The following is an 18544-nucleotide window of genomic DNA, read 5'->3' on the forward strand; positions in this document are numbered from 1 at the left end:
CCAATGCTGTGATTAAGGCTTTCTGTGCATAATTTTCCAGTGAGTTTTGTTTTTCACCTTGCGAGGTACAAAACTCATTGGGTGTGCGTCATTTTAGCAGTGAGCAAATCAAAATGGATTCTGCGGTCACATGATTTGCAGTCCTCAGCCAAGTTGTCAGCGGCTACATATTATAGGGGGCATTGGCCAATATATGTTGCCTCGTCTGATTTCAGGAATAAAATTGAGAACACTGACGAAACATTTGACTGATGCGACGTCGTTGTCACCACTTGGAATGCTTGCTGGCTGTTTTCCCCGTTTTAAAATCGGAACATGTTACGTCATAAAATCTGGAATAAAAAGCAGATATTTGTTCTCTTTACTTTACCTGCACTTGAGTATGTGTGATATTACTAACTGGAAATCATTAAACTTTTCTTTTTTTTTAATCCATAAATGCATTATTTATTTATTTAAAGACTGTTTGGCTATATTCAGTGTTTTAAGAAATGCAGTCCACATGCTTACATATCATGTTTCATAAAAAATTAAAAGTTGCATTATTGTTGTAATCTGCACTTTAGTTTTTGTATTATACTTTTGTTCACAGAAATTTTACTTTTGTCGCGAATGCTTACAAGTAACTTAACAACTGTAACTGTGAGTACAAAAATGTACCATCTTTCGTATTCTTTAATGTTTTATTAGCCTTTACTTTATCTTAACTTAAGCGTAAACCTAGAATAAAGAACAATGAATGTATAACAAATCTGATCCGTATTGTTTATTTTAATACAATCTAATTTATTGCTAGGGCTTGTTGAAAAATACATACGAGGAGGACCACAGACAAAATAATCACATATTAAGGTCATTGGGAATGAAATAGAACGGCAGCTGTTATTTTTCAGTGCTCAGCATTTTCCCCTCCATGCGACTTCTCTCATCAACCCGATCTTCTTTCTCCTCTGGCAGAGTTAAACACAGGTCAGATCCAGGAGGGAGTGGGAGAAGCCATCAACGGCATCGTGAAGCACTTCCACAAACCAGAAAAGGAGGTGGGAGACAGTAGTCTAGACAAGCCCCCCCATCATGTCCTTCTATTATTCATCACCCAAGTTGCGAAGCAGCATCGTCCTCTGGCGATCCCCGAGCCGCTCTGTGGGCTCTTTCGGACTGTTAAAAACATATTAAAGTTTAAATGAATCAGCTGTTATAAATCTCACATGAATCGTCTGACCTACTGTAGAATGATGCTGAGTGCTCTCCATGTTTTGAGTCGATGGTATTCAGCACCAAAGCAGATTCATTCCAATTCGACTGAATTGAAAGGCGGCTTTGGATTTTGGTGTAATTCCTTATCATCGCTGTCGGGCAGAATGCTTGAATCTGACTACTTTTGAGGAGGGAAACAACTAAACAAAAACCCCATCTCATTTGATTTACCAAACACTGCATCGTTCATGTTGATGTAATACTAATTTAATATGCTATATATTAAAAAAAAAAAAGCAAAATTATGACACTCTCATTGATAATAACTGTAGAATATGTTGCTAACGCCAGCCGTCCACATCAAAGTCTGTGCTCACACTGACCCCCAACCAGACAAAAAGCCTTTAATACCTCACAAAAGCAAACAAGTATGTGGTTACAGCATCTTCCCAACTTTTTCAAAGCTAATCAATTCATGAGTGCTGTAGTAAATACAACGATGAGCTGACTAAGGAGTTTAATAAGTGGAAATTGATTTTATAGGCATTTACCTTCTTTTCTGGCAAACTTCCTTCTGCACTGAAGTGTCACAGTTATCTGTTTTTAACAAAACAGGCATACTCAAATGTCTCCAACCTGAATATGATGAATCATTGCCACAAATCTCTCACTCACTCTTTCTGGCATTCAGCTTCTTCCTTGACAATCACATCATGTCTTTGTGGTTCAATAAAAAATTAAAGTACATTGTACTGTATGTGCAGCCCCAAAACACAATAGAAGGTCACAGTTTTCCCGTGCATGGTTGACTTTGTGGCTTACAGGTCGAAATCGTTTTTCATTATACTCGTACAAAGTACATATTGTTCAAGAAAATCCCGATCCTTGATCTGAGCCAGATAATTTTCAGATCATAAAAGTCTTGTACTGTTACTTATATGCTCTGTACACCTTTTCATGTGTATGTTTCGCCTTGCAATCGACATGGTACTCAATACTGGCGGACTTGATATTGTGTTTTGAAACAATGGTCTCCAATTAGTTTTATGTAATGGAATGTTCTTGTTAACATTGACTTGGAGGTAAATAGAAATCAGATCTGTTGTTTCTGCTATTTACAGAGAGGCAGTTTGACGCTTCTCCTTTGCGGGGAGTTTGGCCTCGTCTGGGCTCTGGAGCAGGTTTTCCAGCATGGTTTTAAATCACCTCGACTCTTTAAAAATGTCTTCATCTGGGACTTCTTGGGTAAGAGCCACTCTCTCCTTTAAAGAACACATTTGCTCTATACTGCATTTTACAAATCTTGTGTTCATGAAACAGAAAAGGCACAAGTGTACTTTGAAAGCGCCGAGCAGCGGGAGGTGAATCCGGATGAGAATTGGCAAAGTCGAGTGCGTCACTTCTGCCGCTTCATGCGCGCCATCAACAGCACGTCGAGAAGCATTGGCAAGGACGGAAAGTTTCAGATGCTCATTTGTTTGGGTGCAAGGTAGGCAGGAAACATTTGTTTGTAGTTAACAACTCCCGAAAATTCAACGATGAATGTTGATTCACTTTAATCTTTAGCATCTATTACAAATGTTAGCTAGTGTTTCCTTATTAACAATTTTAAAATTATAAGCATCTACCAAATGGACAAGATGTCACTTGATAAAAAACAACAACATATTAACTCAGTTGCTCCCAAAAACGTATAAATACAATATATTTTAAATATTACCATGCTCCCAAAGATGTATTTATGTTTTTTTTTGTAATGCTAGAGCATACAGAAGGCTTTAGTGCAGCCTCTGAACTATAGAGAACGCATGAAGCAATGGTAGTGATTACAAAAACGGCCAGCAGGTGGCAGCAGAGTGTAAGAGATCAACTAGGGCCATGTTGCAACAAGTCATTTCCCCCACTGTTTTAAACAGATTTTTGAATAATGATGCAACTTGGCTATATTCTAATGCTAAATGTTTCTAAAACAGAAACAGATAGATATTTACTTTTTTTTTATCCTGATCAAAGAAGACTCTAATCTTTCTTTTGGTAGGTTCCATGTTTTTTTTATAGCAATCGAACACAATATTCTGTGGGCCTTGCAAAATCAGTCAAAATCCAGTAAAACAGCCGGAGCAAAGGGGCTTGCTTCAGTGAAAATGGCTGGGAGTTAATGGCCAAAAAAGGCTGAAATCTTATTAATTTATTTATTTACTTTTCTTTCTTTTTTTTATTAAAGAAATACTACTTTGCTAATTACTGTGTGTTTAGTATGTGGTAAATGACACAAAATCATCTTTTACATGGTTTTATTTTTCACAATTTAAGTCATTTGGATCATGCATATTCTATTTTTACAATCATATTGAACATTTTCCATGTGTCCCTGAAAGTGCTGTCCACCCTGTCATTATTGGGTAACTTTAAGAAGCCCACTGATGGTTTCAATGGCATTACGATGTCCAAATATTAACTCTTAAATGTTTTTTAAAAAAGTGCTCAAGCTCAATCTGGTCATCAATTTAATCACCAACATTAAGAGTTTGTCTTGAGTAAATCATAAAAATAAACATATTTAATGCCGTGTTTGTTAACATACCTATATGATAAGGATGTGCATTTTTGTTGAGTCTGCCCCTTGTTCTGTTTTTCTCTCAGGGACCATTTGCTACATCACTGGATCGCGCTTCTCGCAGATTGTCCAATAACAACGCAGATGTACGAGGACGCCGCGCTGATCAAGGACCGCTCGCTGGTCAACTCTCTGATTCGTGTCCTGCAAACTCTGCAGGAGTTCAACATCACTCTAGAGGCATCGCTCATTAAAGGTGTCGGCATTTAAACCAAACCAGCTTCCCACTGGTTGCACCAATTCAGTGAAACTTTTTATATGCAGGAACAGACTCTTAACATATGACATACTTGGGCTTATGTGAAAGATACTGTTACGTTTGCCATATATTGTATTAAGTGCAATGAGCCTTTTCAAATCTGTAGTTTTTATCCTCAATAATGTGGTCATGTTTCAAACATGTTTTCTTTAATGAACCATGTTTTTCCATATTATTGACAATGACCTTGTGATACGTTTTATCAAAAGCTTAATATTTTCATTGATGGAGTGAACTGCTGACTATGGCTGTATTTAAAGGGGTTGTGGGGTTCAAAACTGTTAATATATTTTGTCAGAGAAAAACAGTATTATTTTGTAAAATCAGTCAAGTTGCTTGCTCTGTTGTCAACTCGGATTCCAATGTCATAATGCAGAGCTTAAAGCAAATGTAGTGGTATGCTTTATAAGTATGTATGACTGACAGAGTTGAATTGTGGAACCTACTAAAGAAGGCAAAGGCCGCATCCATTGCAGCCTTTTCTTGGGAAATGTATGCAGACCTTTTTATGTGAAGTACCTTGAGCGCAGAAAAAGGATCCTTCTTGCATGAAATTGAGACTATCTCGAATGGAAGATACAACACCTTCAATGTGCTATTGGTTTGTGCTCCAATTCCTCAACAGATGTTTGGTCCCAACTTTATGCACAATGGCAGCCTTTATGTAAATAGCTCCAACCAGCCCATCCTCAGCCGTTATCCAATCCCTGTCAGCATCTCGGGAGAAAATATCCTTGATACCTTGCTACTTCTCTGCAGCCATCCATAATGGGAGCAAAAATGTTTTTATTGTCCTACACCTGATTTTGTTGTCATGGTTTCTTGCTATGCAATTCCCACAGCAGAAAATGTGCCCCGCTTACAAAGCCTATGTCAGGGTTGCCTGGGGTCACACCAGGTCATCTCATGAACTTGTATGTATAGAGCAAAGAGATTTGATAATTGAAGGACTCCTTTTCTGTGCCAACAGTGTCTGGAATGAACTCCTTTGTATGACTCATTCATGAGCATCTTGCAGGATATATATTTTTGTTTTCCAAAAAACTTGTACATTTATGAAATAGCCGTGTAATGTAGTGTTTACTAAGTGAGAGACCATGTACAGTGTACAAATCTATCAAGAATAAAAGCATCTGTAATGTAATTTTGGTGAAATTTGCAGATCTTAACTTGTAATTATGAGCAAAAACGCTGGAACGATAGCATTTTCAATGCAAATCTGAAGTTAAATTGAGGCAACTGGCTGATTTTTATTTTTTAAACCTTCAAAAATTACTTCAGCAATTATGTTAGGCCAATAATACCCAACAATTCAGGCTCATGTGTGGTTTATATAAATGTACCTTGTCTAAAGTAAACTGAATGTATGGCTTGTTTTACAAATATAGTAATAGTGAAGTATGAACTTTTATTTGCACCAGTCAATGTGGAAGATCCAAAGATTACTATTTTTTACTAAAGCATTCAAATATATATATATTTTCGACGAGTACGTTTCGTTTAATAATGGTCTAGGTGTGAGCTCCTTTCTAGCTAGAACATGTAAACAAACTCGTTCGCGCCATGTCAAATGCCTGTTTATCTTTGAAGTCGTACACCAGGTGGCTTATGGGTATGATAGTTTTAAATAAGCCGTAAACAACGCTCCCGCCGAGCTGTTCACTACAACTCCCAGCATTCTTCTTTACTTTGCGAGTCTCCGATTGGTCGAGCCCATTTCAAACCCTACGCCTGCACGCCATATATGGTCATCGTGCACTCGCGCGCTTCATTGGGCTTTTGTATGCTAATCATATTTTAATGGCCAGCTGTATGCAGTCGTAGTAAGGAGCATGCGCAGTGCTTGACAAGAAAACGACGAAGATTCAAAGTTTTTCTTCGGTAAGTATCCGTTTATTTCCTTTATGTCGTATTGACGTTCGTGAAATAATGCTAATGTATTTAGGGTGAAGTGAGCTAGGAACGTTGTTTAATGTCGACTGTGTAGTTGTCTGTAGTGGCGAGTGGGCTGCACAAAGAACCGCCGACAATGGAAGTGAATGGCAGCATGGCGTGGTGCGGGGAGCGGGCTAGCAAGCATGCTAACGGCTAACAACAATGAGCCATATTTGGCGCTCTGGCGGGCAAAAGTTAGAATTTAAAGGGAACACCGATTCTTACGCGACGTTTCTCCTAGTGACCACAACGGCTAACTCGAGTGAATAAATAAAAGTGAAATGAAGTTGTCCGCGTTGGAAGCAAATTGTTTGATCTTTCAACAAATCGCTCCGGGTAGCTTTTTGTTTCTCCGAGAGAGACGCGAGCTGCTGTCTTTGCTCTCGGGTCGTCGAATGGCACCCACGGACTTTTAAAATTATATATGCGCTTTTTACACAGAAGTATTTTGCGTGTTAACGACTGTCTGGAGGCGCGACGTCGTTGTCAGTTGATGGTGGACGTCGCCTTGCAGTTTGGGTTTAAAAGTCATGTTTGGTTTCCTGTGAAGCCATAGTTGAGCTGCATTTAAATCGGTATGGGATGCTTGGATTTGAGCAAAAAGTGGCCCATTCAAATCCGATTATTGGCTTTCGGATGTCTAAATATCTCTATGCGAGTCTAACATGTAAGTTAAAAACGATAGATTAGTTTAATCATTTAACGTGTGCTCCGTGCGGGGACCGCCCCCCTCTGCACAATGGTGGAGAGCGCCAGAGTGTGCAGCGCATACGCTCCTTGTGCAAGCCTAGTAGAACTAGCTCTCTTTTCAATGTGTGTGTGTGTGTGTGTGTTCCTCGTCCAGGTACTTTTACGTGTGTACTGATCTGCAAAAGAAGGAAGACTATGTTTGGCTTTCACAAGTCAAAGATCTACCGGAGTAACGACGGCTGTTGCATCTGCAAGACCAAGTCATCCAGCTCGCGTTTCACAGACAGCAGTCGTTATGAAGACACGTTTCGACTCTGTTTTGGGTAATGTTGCATTTATGCTGTTTTTTTAATTCTTGTTTTTTACTGTCAAAGTGTAGAAAAGTCATTAAGTACAGCCCTGTTGTTAAATTTTTGTGCAATTTTTTTTTTACAGTACAGCTTTTTGTTTAGGTGTAATTATGATTAAACGTGTGTGCAAATCATTAATCAGGTTTTTTTTATTGCCCTATACTGAAGTGCAGTATTTATTTTCAAACTTTGAATAATGTTTCAGTGGTTTCCAATTGTATGATTTCAATAATAATCTGTTGATGACTTTTTCTTTTAATCAATGAATTAGATATAACATTTTACATTTCCATGTCTATTTTTATTTTATAAAAAGGATATTATTTCAAATTGAGAGTGCAGAAAATGCAGGTATTTGCAAATGTCTTATTTTGACGAAACACAAAGATAATCACACAAGTCTACTTTCATGGATGACAGAAATATGAATCTTTACTTGAGGGGCTAAAATTCGGAGAATTTAGACAATTTAAAGTTAAACAATGGCTCTGAATGAATAATCGAATATCAAAAATAATCGTGGCGTGATTGGCAATTTAATTGTCGCACCTTGAGCTGGAGCAATATAGTATCGAACCCAAAAAATCGCAACGCTCTTAAGATGTGAGCCTGTGTTGTCTTTGAAATGACAGGACAGGACATGCCCCCTCCTACCTCCCAGAGTTTGTGCCTCTAATCCAGTTTCAGCCATTTGAGCTTGCAATGCTACCAAACTTATTTTGATAATAACAATTTAATATATTTTTTGTTGATAAAAAAACTGTAAATTTCTTCGACAAGCCTCCTCCAACTACATGTCATCTGACCGGAGTGAGCAAAACTGGCTAACGCTCATTCAACGATATGAGGACCGTGTAGTTAGTACAACTAATAATCCTGAAATTGTGGACCCTCCAAGCACATTTAGGTCGGTCCATCTTGGCGACGGAGATGGAACTTGTGTAGTTGACAAGACCCCGACTATTTGCCGAAAGTGCTTCAAAACATGTTGGTCATGATGGCGGCGCTTGGAAAGCAAAGTATTCTTTAGGTAGTTGAAGAACCGCTACTTGAACTTGTATGTATTTACCAGGCTGTCGGAGGACCGTGTCGGGGACATCTGCAACGCCTGCGTGTTGTTGGTGAAGAGGTGGAAGAAACTGCCCAATGGCTCCAAGAAGAACTGGAACCACGTAAGTTGCGTTTGCCCTTCTTTCACCGGCGATGGGAAGTGACAGAGTATTAATACTTTTTTATTACTGTGCTGAAGTAACTTTCTCAGGGTTTTGTACTTTGCTTGACAATGTTTTCTTTTCGCATTGTCCCGTCACCTGTGCTTTTCATCTTTTCTAAACATTGTGTCCACTTATCAGACTTGTTGTTTTGACTGACTTGACGCAGGTGGTGGATGCCAGAGCTGGACCGGGCTTCAAAGTGACAAAACCCAAAAAGGTCAAGAACGGCGACGGCAAGAAGAAAAGCAAGCTGAAGAGGCTTCACAAGCTAAAGAGACAAAGTGAGTCCATCTTATCTACTCAACTACATTTGTGAGCGAGAGACGAAGTGTGTCTGTCTTTTAGGCCCATTTTTTTCCCCCTCCATACAAAAGCGGATGTGTACAGATTGCGACATACAAATACATGATACAAGTTTTGCTCTGATCAGCCAATCAGGAGACTGAAAAATGCTGATTGATTGAGGGCCAGCTTGCTTGAAATCCAGTCGGTGAAAGAAACGGTCCAATTACTGGTGGTTTAACTCATTGGCTGCCATTGACGGCTATAGACGTCAAAAATTAATTTGAACTATTTCTATTAGTTTAGAGTATGAAAGCCTAGAAGAAAATTATTGTACATTTAGAACAGATATAACATTTGTGATTAATCGTGAATTAACTATTGAAGTCATGCGATTAATTACAATTACAAATTTTAATCGCCTGACACCCCAAATTTTTAATAATATTTTCTTTAAAAATATATATTTTTTAAAATGTCTAGATTTTCATACTCTTGTTAACAAAATTGGAAAAAAATGTTAAACTAATATAAATAGTTCAAATTAATTTTTGACTTTTCTAGCCGTCAATGGCAGTGAATGAGTTAAGTTGCTGTTTCTGAAGGCTCTGGGTAGATTACACTGACTTGGCAACACGATAAGGCTGGAATTTGATTGGATTGAAGCAAAAATTTGACATTTACATACTTACTGGAAGCAGTAAATCAAAGGGGGGAAACGCTACCAAAGGAAGAGAGTAAACTGTTATGATACAATATTATGGAACAAAAATGAAAATGATTGACAAATAGTGCATCAGAACTCCCATCCTGACTAAATGTTTTGTTTTGCAAGCAGACTCAGATGCCCACAGCACCACCTCCAGCGTGTCTCCCGCGCAGTCGCCCAGCTACAGCAACCTGTCCGACGACGGCTCAGACATCGAGTCCAAACAACGGCGCTCTTCACCTTCCACTTTCTCTTTCTTGGATCGCTCCTACTGGAAAAGGTGAGAAAATGTCCCCCGCTAAAGGCACAGCCATCCAATGGCGGCAAATTACAGTCCTGTAAGAAAATTTGTTTTCATTGCTTTCCAATGATAGACTGTTTTACATACTGCCCCCTAATGTTCAGACGGAGTACTACATAACGGAAATGCCTTGTGTTTCAGGCTATGTTGAAGTGAAATGTGTGACAAATGCCGCCACCTTTATGAAGTCTTGAGCAATTTAACTCATTCACTGCCATAAATTCATTTTTTTTTTTTTCGCGTTACAAATTAGGGTCAAGAGGCGATTACATTTTTTGATTGTAATTAATCGCATGACTTCACTAGTTACGATTTATCGCAAATTTTATATCGGCTCTAAATGTACGATACAAAAATTCTAGGTTTTCATACTCTTGTTAACAAAAATGGGAAAAAATGTTAAATAGAAATAGTTCAAATACAATTTTGACGTTTATAGCCATCAATGGCACCGAATGAATAAAAAAAAAGGTAAAAAATTTGGTGCGTCAGGCAATTCGTTTTTTTATCGTAATTAATCGCATTACTTAACTAGTTAACTTGTGATTTATCACAAATTTCATATCTGTTCTAAATGTACAAAAAAAATCTAGGTTTTCATACTTTTGTTAACAAAAGTGAAAACAAATTTAAACTAATAGAAATGGTTCAAATGAAATTTTGACGTTTATAGCCGTCGATGGCAGTGAATGAGTTAATGAGTGATGTTATTTTAGTGATAAAAACAAAAAAATCATCTGCAGGCAAAAGATTTGCTGCGGGATCGTGTACAAGGGCCGCTTCGGGGAGGTGATCATCGATCCTCGGCTCTTCAAGCCCTGCTGCAATTCCAAAACGCAGAAGTCTCTGGTGTCCACGCAAGTTCCTTCCCTCCTTCCGGAAACGCTCCCGCCACAACTCCCGGAGGAAAGAAACCTGGTGATGGCTCTCGTTTAACCTCACAAGAGTTATTATGCAAGGCACTCGCCCGGAATTTGTCTCCAGTGGCAGACTTCCCTTTTTCCCATCTTCTTTAGATCCGTTGGTTAGATGTATTTGGGTTTTTTTTTCCCATAAGGGTATTATTTTAACGTTTGTATAGTTTTTGTTTTATATACAAAACACAAAAATGACAACACAAAAAAAGATGAACTTATGGGCATTAGTTTTATTTATAGGAAGAGGAGAAAAATTCTGTTGAAACTCGTTTATTTTTGGTTATCCATGTGTTTCAAGTTGTGTAAATAGTTTGTCAGTTTCATACATATCAAGACTGTTCTATTTTTCCATGATTTGCATTTTGAGAAAAAGAAAACACCAGCTATTTCTAAAACCAGCTTTTTTCCTCTGTGTTGGAGTTATTCCTTCACATAATGCTGCAAAAATTTTATCCTGTCGTCTTTCACATGATTTTTTTTTAAATACCCACGAGAGTGGCAGCTAGCGACAAGCAGGGAGCAAATGAATTAGATTTTAATATTTTTGTAGACGAAAGCAATTGTGATGTTTTTGGCAGATGAAGCATCTCACATGAGTTTGAAGCTTTTTTCTTTTTTTTAAATACTTGAGCACATTGATCTGAATAGATGTGATTAGAAGATGCATGCAGTATGTTTCGCTGCCTTTTGGGGTGAACACATTGTGTATTTATTCCTTTTGTACAGTCACCAATGAAATGATTTTTTTTTTTGTAAATGTACAGCAGTTTTGGTCCACACTATTTTTGTTTACAAGAATTGGAAACCACTACTTATGCTAACCCATCTTACAATTCATTCCTATTGACGATGATGCTGAAATGTCATTCGACGCTCACATGAATATTTGATACAAAGTTCAGGGAAGTGTAATATGTTCGAAATTGTGCGCATAGGTGACTGCATTTGATCTGTCGTGTCAATTGTCAAAAACTATGCAGACGTTTTGAGTGTGTGACATTCGGTCACTTGCCGTTTCCCGGCATTATGTGACCGTGGTCCTGATTCTACCAAATTGAATTGTATAAAGAGCCCATAATCTCCATTCATTGTTATTGTCTAAATATATGTCTAATGTTCATGATGCTCAGGTTGCACTGTGATAGCCATGGCATGCTCTCTCTGCCTGTTTTTTTTGTTTTTTTTTGTAAACCATCAGAACTTTTCTTGTGGCAGGGTTATTTTATTTTGTAAAGGTTCTCAGTGAAAGGAGAATGTCTGGCTCCTTTTTAAACTGCTTGATAAGCTGTTTTTGGCAGGTGCATTTTTGAAAGTTAGATGTGCCTTAATGGATACCTGACCTTGTCTTCTCATGTAATTTATATTTATTTATTGCAGAACTTTCTTTTTTCTTTTTCTGAGATAGCTGGTGTGGAGCGTTTTTCCCAATTGTCCTTGCGCACTTCCCTTGAACATGCAAGATTACAATGTTTTCCCAATTCTTTTTGTATACTGTATCACCGCGTAGAGCTGTACTGTAATGAGCTAAAATAAAAAAATAAAACGGTGTCATTGTGAAGTTTGTAGTTGCCGCTAGATGGCGCCACATAGCTATAGTGACTAAAACTCGAGAGAAAGACGCCTTGTTACTCATTTATAGTTGTACTGTAGTTAATTGTCGGAGTCATTCTCGTTCATTAAATACCAGATTTATTTACATACCCAGACAGACACAAACAGGAAAGACTGAGACGATTTATGGGTTCAGTATAGGACTTTTGCTGAAATGTCAGGAGGTACCTGGAATGTAACCTTTCAAGCTAATTTGACCTCTAAACTCTTGAAAGCGCATTGCTAGAGACGAGCAAACTGTGTAAAAGGTAATGGGATGTGTGGACGTGCTTTCAAAATTTTTACTTGTAAAAATTATAGTGCGTTTTAGGTTCATCCTAAAGTTGTACTTTGAAACTGAATAACCCAAACCTTTTGTAAGTGGTTTATCTATTTTCTTAAAAAAGAAGAGAAAGAAAGAAAAAATATACACGTTTTAACTGCACCAATTACAAAAACGAAATTATACGAATTGCTTTTTTTTTTTTAGTTCATATAAAATGTTCAACTCTTCCATCCATCCAATCACATTTAAATTGCTCACAGTTTTGACGACAGCTTGTTGCACCAATTACAAAAACGAAATGATACGAATTGCTTTTTTTTTTTTAGTTCATGTAAAATGTACAACTCTTCCATCCATCCAATCACATTTAAATTGCTCACAGTTTTGACGACAGCTTGTTGCGAAAATTGCAGTTTCCCGGCCCTTAAATTTTCCTATAAATATTAACTATTAAATTGGATAAAGTAACTGCATATATTAAGGTAAGGTACACTAACAGTTCTGCAACAAATTACTAAGCTACTGTTTAATTTCGGATGTATGTTCCGGTTGACTGCCAAAACTGTGTTGCTAAGCAACCGCGTTGTTGGGTCAGCGTGATTGCCGTTTGGGCAATATAAGCAAACAACCAGTTAGCTGGCGGAAACGTATAGTGTTAGTTGCACTAAATGTTTGCCTTTCTAGTTTCGTAGTTTATTATTGCTGATATTAAAAAGCACCCGAAACGTTTACGGAGCTTTACAAAGCCAAATGCCATCAAGTGAAATAACACACACACACGCCAAACCTTAGATTGATTCTTTCATAATTAAAAGTTTTTTTGCGAAACGGACCTTGGTGCTTTTATTTTGCGTAAAAGTACTTCCGGTGTTGTACTCGTTAACACTTTACCTTGACGCTGCGCCTCTTCAAAAGCCTTTTCCTCTCTCTCTCCTCTCTCCCGTGTACGCGCACACGCGCACGCCCTCATTCTCGCTCCCCCGGGCATACACACACGCACACACGCACACAGAGGCAGACCCACACATTCACTATTACTCACTCCTTTCTCTTTTCAAAAGGCCCTTGTGGGGCAGATTGACAGGCTAGAATGAAAATGAGGCGGACGCTCGGTCACGACTCCAGTGCGTACGCGTCCTTTTGAGCAGACCTCTAAACTTGGATCGTATCACCATGGGAGCTATTTGGGCTACAAGGGACTTTTGTTTGTTTTTGCTCTTGTTAAATAGTCGCCAAAGCGCTGCGCTTCCAGAGATTCGAGGTGGGACTATGGAGTGCGTGTATGTGCGTGCGCGTGTGCATATATATATATATATATATATATATATACGTACGTGTGTGTATATGCGCGCGCGCGCGCGCGAGTGTGAATGTGCGTGTGTGTTTGAGACGTCTACTTTACGCACGCTTTCAAGAGTGCGCTCGTTCTTTCCTCTTTGCCCAATTTTAACGTTTACTTTATGGTTGTGACGCCAAACTCTCTCGTTTTCTCCAATTAATTATTTTTTTGGCTTGATTACTTTGGCAATACTTATGTTCGTATTTGCGTCCTGTGGTTGGCAATGCTTGTTGAAATCCATGTTGACTGTGCTGTGTGGTATTCCAAGCAGACCCATGTGCAGAGGGCAGTGATGGCTGTCACATAGATGCTATTTGTCAGACGACCCAGGGCTCATACAAGTGCACATGCAAAACAGGCTTTAAAGGAGACGGCCAACACTGTGAAGGTAATGTGTGCACATAGCATCGTATCAGGGGGCCGTCAGGGAAGTTATTCAGGATTACCTCTCACACATACTACTCAAAAGCTCTCATGCATGCCACAGTAACACAGTAGTTGTGTGCATGTAAGCTTTCCAGAGTGTTTCTGTATTGTATATGAGTGACAAAATTCAGTGGTGAGAGAAGAGTGGTTCAGCATGAGAGTGTTGTAGTGGTATGTATGAGTGTATAGTTTTTTGACAGTGGTTTGGTAGTGAGCATGAGAGCATTTCAGTTGAATGTGAACGGGATTCGGATGAGAACATTTCTGTATAGTGTGAGAGGTGTGTGTGTGTGTGGGGGTGTGTTTGTGTGTGTGTGTGTGTGAGAGAGAGCTTTTGACAAGCATATCAGTATTGCGAATGACAGTATGAGAGCACAGTTCTATAAATGTCAGCGTTTCATCTTATGAGACAATTTCAATAGTTTGCATGAGACCTTTAACTGAGAGCATTTCAATAGTGAACATGAGTGAGAAAATATCAGTAGAGTGTGCGAGATCATTTCAGTTGTGTGTGAGTGAAAGGATTTCAATGGTATGTGGTGTATTTCAGTAATTTACATTTTAGTAGGCCATGAGAGCATTTCAGTTGTCTGTGTGAGAGCATTTCAGTAGCATGTGAGTGTTTCACTTGTGTGTATGAAAGCATTTCAGTAGTGTTTGAGATGTTCCAGTACTGGGTGTGAGAGCATTTCAGTAGTTTAGATGAGCAATAGAAAGGCAGTAGTGTGTATGAGAGCATAAATGTCAGAGTGTCAGTACTGTGTATGACGCCATTTCAGTAGTGTGTATGAGAGCATAAATGTCAGCGCGTCAGTACTGTGTATGAGAGCATAAATGTCAGCGTGTCAGTACTGTGGATGACGCCATTTCAGTAGTGTCATGAGACTGTTATGTAAGAGCAATTCAATAGTATGTGAAAGTGTTTCACCTGTGCGCATGAAAGCATTTCAGTAGTGTTTGAGATGTTCCAGTACTGTGTGTGAGAGCATTTCAGTAGTTTAGATGAGCAATAAAAAGGCAGTAGTGTGTATGAGAGCATGGATGTCAGCGTGTCAGTACTGTGTATGACGCCATTCCAGTAGCGTGATGAGACTGGATGTGAGAGCATTTCAATAGTATACACAAGTGGAAGAAATGACAGTAGAGGGTGTGAGTGCATTTCAGTTGTGTGTGAGCGATTGGATTTCAGTGGTGTGTATGTGTGAGAGCATTTCAGTCACAGCATGAGAGCAATTCAGTACTGTGTGTGAGAGTGTTTCAGTAGTGAGAATGAGAGCATTTCATCCATCAGTAAGAGATCATCAGTAATGTGAGTCATAACGTTTCATTGAGTGCGTATGAGAATTTATTTCACGTATTTCAGTTGTGTGAGTGGGAGATTATTTAAATTTTATGTGTGAGAGTATAAGTTGTGTCATTTTAGTAGTGTTTATAAGAGCAATTCAGTAGTGTGCATTTCATTTAGAGCACATGAGAGTGCTTCAGTAGTGTGTGAGAGAGGAATTACAGTATGTTCTTGACAGGCCCCTCATAGCATAGCATCATTAGCCCACTCTGACCTTCTGGCAAATAAGTTTGTACTGTAGTGGTGTTGCTCAACCTCAGTGATTTATGTGCTGCTTACTCCCCAGACATTGATGAATGCGACTTGGAGTACAATGGCGGCTGTGTACACGAATGCAACAATATCCCGGGAAATTATCGCTGCACTTGCTACGACGGCTTCAATTTGGCCCACGACGGTCACAACTGTTTAGGTAAGATCAGCTGGGGGGAGATTTTGATGGCGCGCATCACATTTGTGTTGGCTCCGTGCGAACGTTCTCACACTAACTCGGGAGTTCTTTTCTTGCTTTCAAACTCGCACACACAGAGAAAATGTAACCTAATACAAATAGTTTTGGTTTTGTTCATGCGCTGTCTCAAAAGTCGGATAAATATTTATGTCTGAAATGAAATGAGCGAAGGGGGGGTGTGTGGGGGGGGGGGGGGGGTGAAAAAGCTGTATTTACCGTATGTTTGGGGCAATCAACAAAACAATGATGTGATGGATTAACATTTGCTGATTGAATTGAAACAATGAGTCTAAACCAGGGGGTGTTCAAACTTTTTCTACCAAGGGCTGCATATTTAAAATCAAACAATGCAAAGGCCATAATTCAAAACCGAAATGCATCAAAAACTGTTATAAAAAGCCAGTTAGAACATCTGAAATGTATTTGGACTCACATTTAACATGAGTTTGAATGTGATTGGTTGATTCTGATCGCATATCACCAGTTAGTGAGTGGGTGTGCATACTTTTGCAACCACATTCTGTCTGTTGTTTATTAAGTCCCTGTAAAATGTCTTGTAAATTTGACACACCGCAAAGAGCGTGTTTGTTAACAACCCTGCCAATTTGGAATGGTTAAAAAAAAAAATCACCATGTGCTTAAATTGAAGCTTCAAACTCGTGGAATTTTTTTTTCTCTCTCTCTCGCAAATGGTGGCATGAAACTCCGTCCACATCAAATGTCAACTGCCAATCAAATACCACACATCTTTCCTGTTCTTAGACATCCCTACATGCTTGAGCTATCCGGTATCTGGGAATACTTGCTCATCGCGGAACTTTTCTACAGCACAACGAGGCACTCTAAAGCTGCCACACCATCGTGAAGCCTCAGTCAAGACACTGGTTGTCAAGTTGGACTGTTTAAGGGGAAAAAAATTCCCTTTCCTCGCCCTTCTGTCTTTCACACTATGATGTGCGCACACTCACAGCCAACAACGAGGCGCTCTATCTAAAGAGTGTGTCACGGGGCACCCGCTTAGTTTTTACAAATTTTTTCATGAATTATCTTATTTCATGTTTAATGTATTCTTGCAATTCTCTTTAGAGAGCCTTTAACAAAACATTTTAAATGGAGTTGTACAGCTTATAGGTCACGTTAATGGTGGAAAAAATATTAAATGATTTATCTTGGTCTTATTTTGTTAATCACACAAACTTTGCATTTCATCACCGGTGTGTTGACTTTTTATAACATCAATATATCCACTGTATATATTGGGCATTGTCAAATTTTCATTTTTGTGCATATATACAATATCTGAAAAAAAAAACCCAGACGTGCCCCAAATGGCCCCCGGGTCGTGGTTTGGACACCCGCGGTTGTCAACACCCCCATGAATGGCTTCGACTTTGAATTTCAGATGTGGACGAATGCAAGTTCAACAACGGCGGCTGCCAGCACACTTGTGTCAACACCATGGGCAGCTACGAGTGCCGCTGCAAGGACGGCTTCTTCCTCAGCGACAACCAGCACACGTGCATCCACCGCTCTGTTGGTGAGTGCGCAACACGCACGTAATCATGGGTATGGAAAGCCCATCAAATATTTATTGCATCCTTCATAATTAGGGGTGATTTAATCAGCTGCTAGTAGATCTAATATATATATATATATATATATATATATATATACATTCCCCACCAAAATCACAAAAAAATCGGCAACGATAACAATTACTAAAAGACAATGTAACACAATAATTCCAATTAATGTAAAACAGTCAAATGTTCTGCCTGTAACTTATATCTTTATTTTATTTATAAGTGTTAGGGGACCAACAAACAAAAAATTGTTAATAGCCTACATATTTTTTTAACTACTCGACCAATTGATCGGTTATCGGAATTGTATTGTGCCAAATATCGGAATCAGCATTGGCCTCATAAAATCCATATTGGTCGGGGCTTACTTCATATCCAGCATGAGGCCCGTGTAGTATGCTAATTACTGTATCTTATTTACGACTAGCTGCAATTAAACGTTACGACTATTAAACTTAAACTAATGTGCTACAATAGTAACACTACCGTATAAGTCATACTAGACTGACAAATGTGGCTTCAGTAGTGGAAAAAATAATACTATAATAAGCAATGCAGATAATATAAACAATCATATATTCTTTATCCTCTGCATAGAACAGCCATTATTAGTGACGTGCTGATAACTCGGGGAAGCTGAGACATCCTAATGTAGCATCATTTCAAAGTATATGAATCTCACTTGAGTTCCAGGCCCAGTTTGCAATATGATTAGCTGCTAGATATGAAGGTCACCAAAGAAGCGACCGAATGACTTTCTAAACAAACGCGCGCATCTCTGCATTGAACATTTGAAGTGGGATTTGAGTATGCTTGTGTCTCCTTGTGAGCAACAAATTTTCATACAAATTCGAGACTTCGTGGGCACAATGAGGCTTGACAGCCTCAAGCTGGCTTCCATCTCTTTCGCTTTTCATCCGCAGCGGCAACACGCTGTGGGAAAAAGGATGTCTGCTTCCCCGAGAACAAAACAAGTTAATAAGTGCAACACTCGCCCCTGTGTGCTCTGTGTCACACGTCACACTGGAGCGCCTTTGTGCTCTCCACTCCATC

The 18544-nt window shown here is 39.0% G+C and overlaps 3 protein-coding genes across 14 annotated transcripts in view; all 3 read left to right on the plus strand.

Moving 5' to 3' along the window:
- dennd5a (DENN/MADD domain containing 5A) overlaps nt 1-5217 on the plus strand; it is a 37481-nt gene extending 32264 nt beyond the window's left edge. For all 3 annotated transcript variants that reach the window (XM_086071428.1, XM_086071430.1, XM_086071429.1), the window contains 4 exons: nt 958-1040; nt 2319-2442; nt 2518-2686; nt 3841-5217. In XM_086071428.1, the coding sequence (XP_085927554.1) occupies nt 958-1040; nt 2319-2442; nt 2518-2686; nt 3841-4024 (560 nt within the window). In that variant the 3' untranslated portion in view covers nt 4025-5217. The remainder of the gene's footprint in view (nt 1-957; nt 1041-2318; nt 2443-2517; nt 2687-3840) is intronic.
- Nucleotides 5218-5826: 609 nt separating this feature from the next.
- sinhcafl (SIN3-HDAC complex associated factor, like) lies at nt 5827-12018 on the plus strand. Of its 3 annotated transcripts, none has more exons than XM_086071465.1 (6): nt 5827-5954; nt 6853-7021; nt 8121-8220; nt 8429-8543; nt 9380-9533; nt 10298-12018. In XM_086071465.1, exons 2-6 carry the CDS (start codon nt 6894-6896, stop codon nt 10488-10490), a joined length of 690 nt encoding a protein of 229 aa, XP_085927591.1. In that variant the 5' UTR covers nt 5827-5954; nt 6853-6893; the 3' UTR covers nt 10491-12018. The 3 variants fall into 3 exon arrangements, with proteins under 3 accessions (XP_085927591.1, XP_085927589.1, XP_085927590.1); XM_086071463.1 differs by lacking the exon at nt 5827-5954 and adding an exon at nt 5980-6675; XM_086071464.1 differs by lacking the exon at nt 5827-5954 and adding an exon at nt 5981-6675 and having other exon boundaries at nt 9383-9533.
- A 1285-nt stretch (nt 12019-13303) lies between these two features.
- Nucleotides 13304-18544, plus strand: part of scube2 (signal peptide, CUB domain, EGF-like 2) — a 41347-nt gene continuing 36106 nt past the window's right edge. For 4 of the 8 annotated variants that reach the window (XM_086072115.1, XM_086072118.1, XM_086072119.1 and 1 more), the window contains exons 1-4: nt 13304-13608; nt 13955-14074; nt 15744-15869; nt 17311-17445. In XM_086072115.1, the coding sequence (XP_085928241.1) occupies nt 13521-13608; nt 13955-14074; nt 15744-15869; nt 17311-17445 (469 nt within the window). In that variant the 5' untranslated portion in view covers nt 13304-13520. The remainder of the gene's footprint in view (nt 13609-13954; nt 14075-15743; nt 15870-17310; nt 17446-18544) is intronic. The other 4 variants (XM_086072112.1, XM_086072116.1, XM_086072113.1 and 1 more) reach the window with 3 other exon arrangements.

This window comes from Leptonotus elevatus, chromosome 3, assembly GCF_054856555.1.
Source record: "Leptonotus elevatus isolate MCC_2025b chromosome 3, RoL_Lele_1.0, whole genome shotgun sequence".
NCBI classification, from domain to species: Eukaryota; Metazoa; Chordata; class Actinopteri; order Syngnathiformes; family Syngnathidae; genus Leptonotus; species Leptonotus elevatus.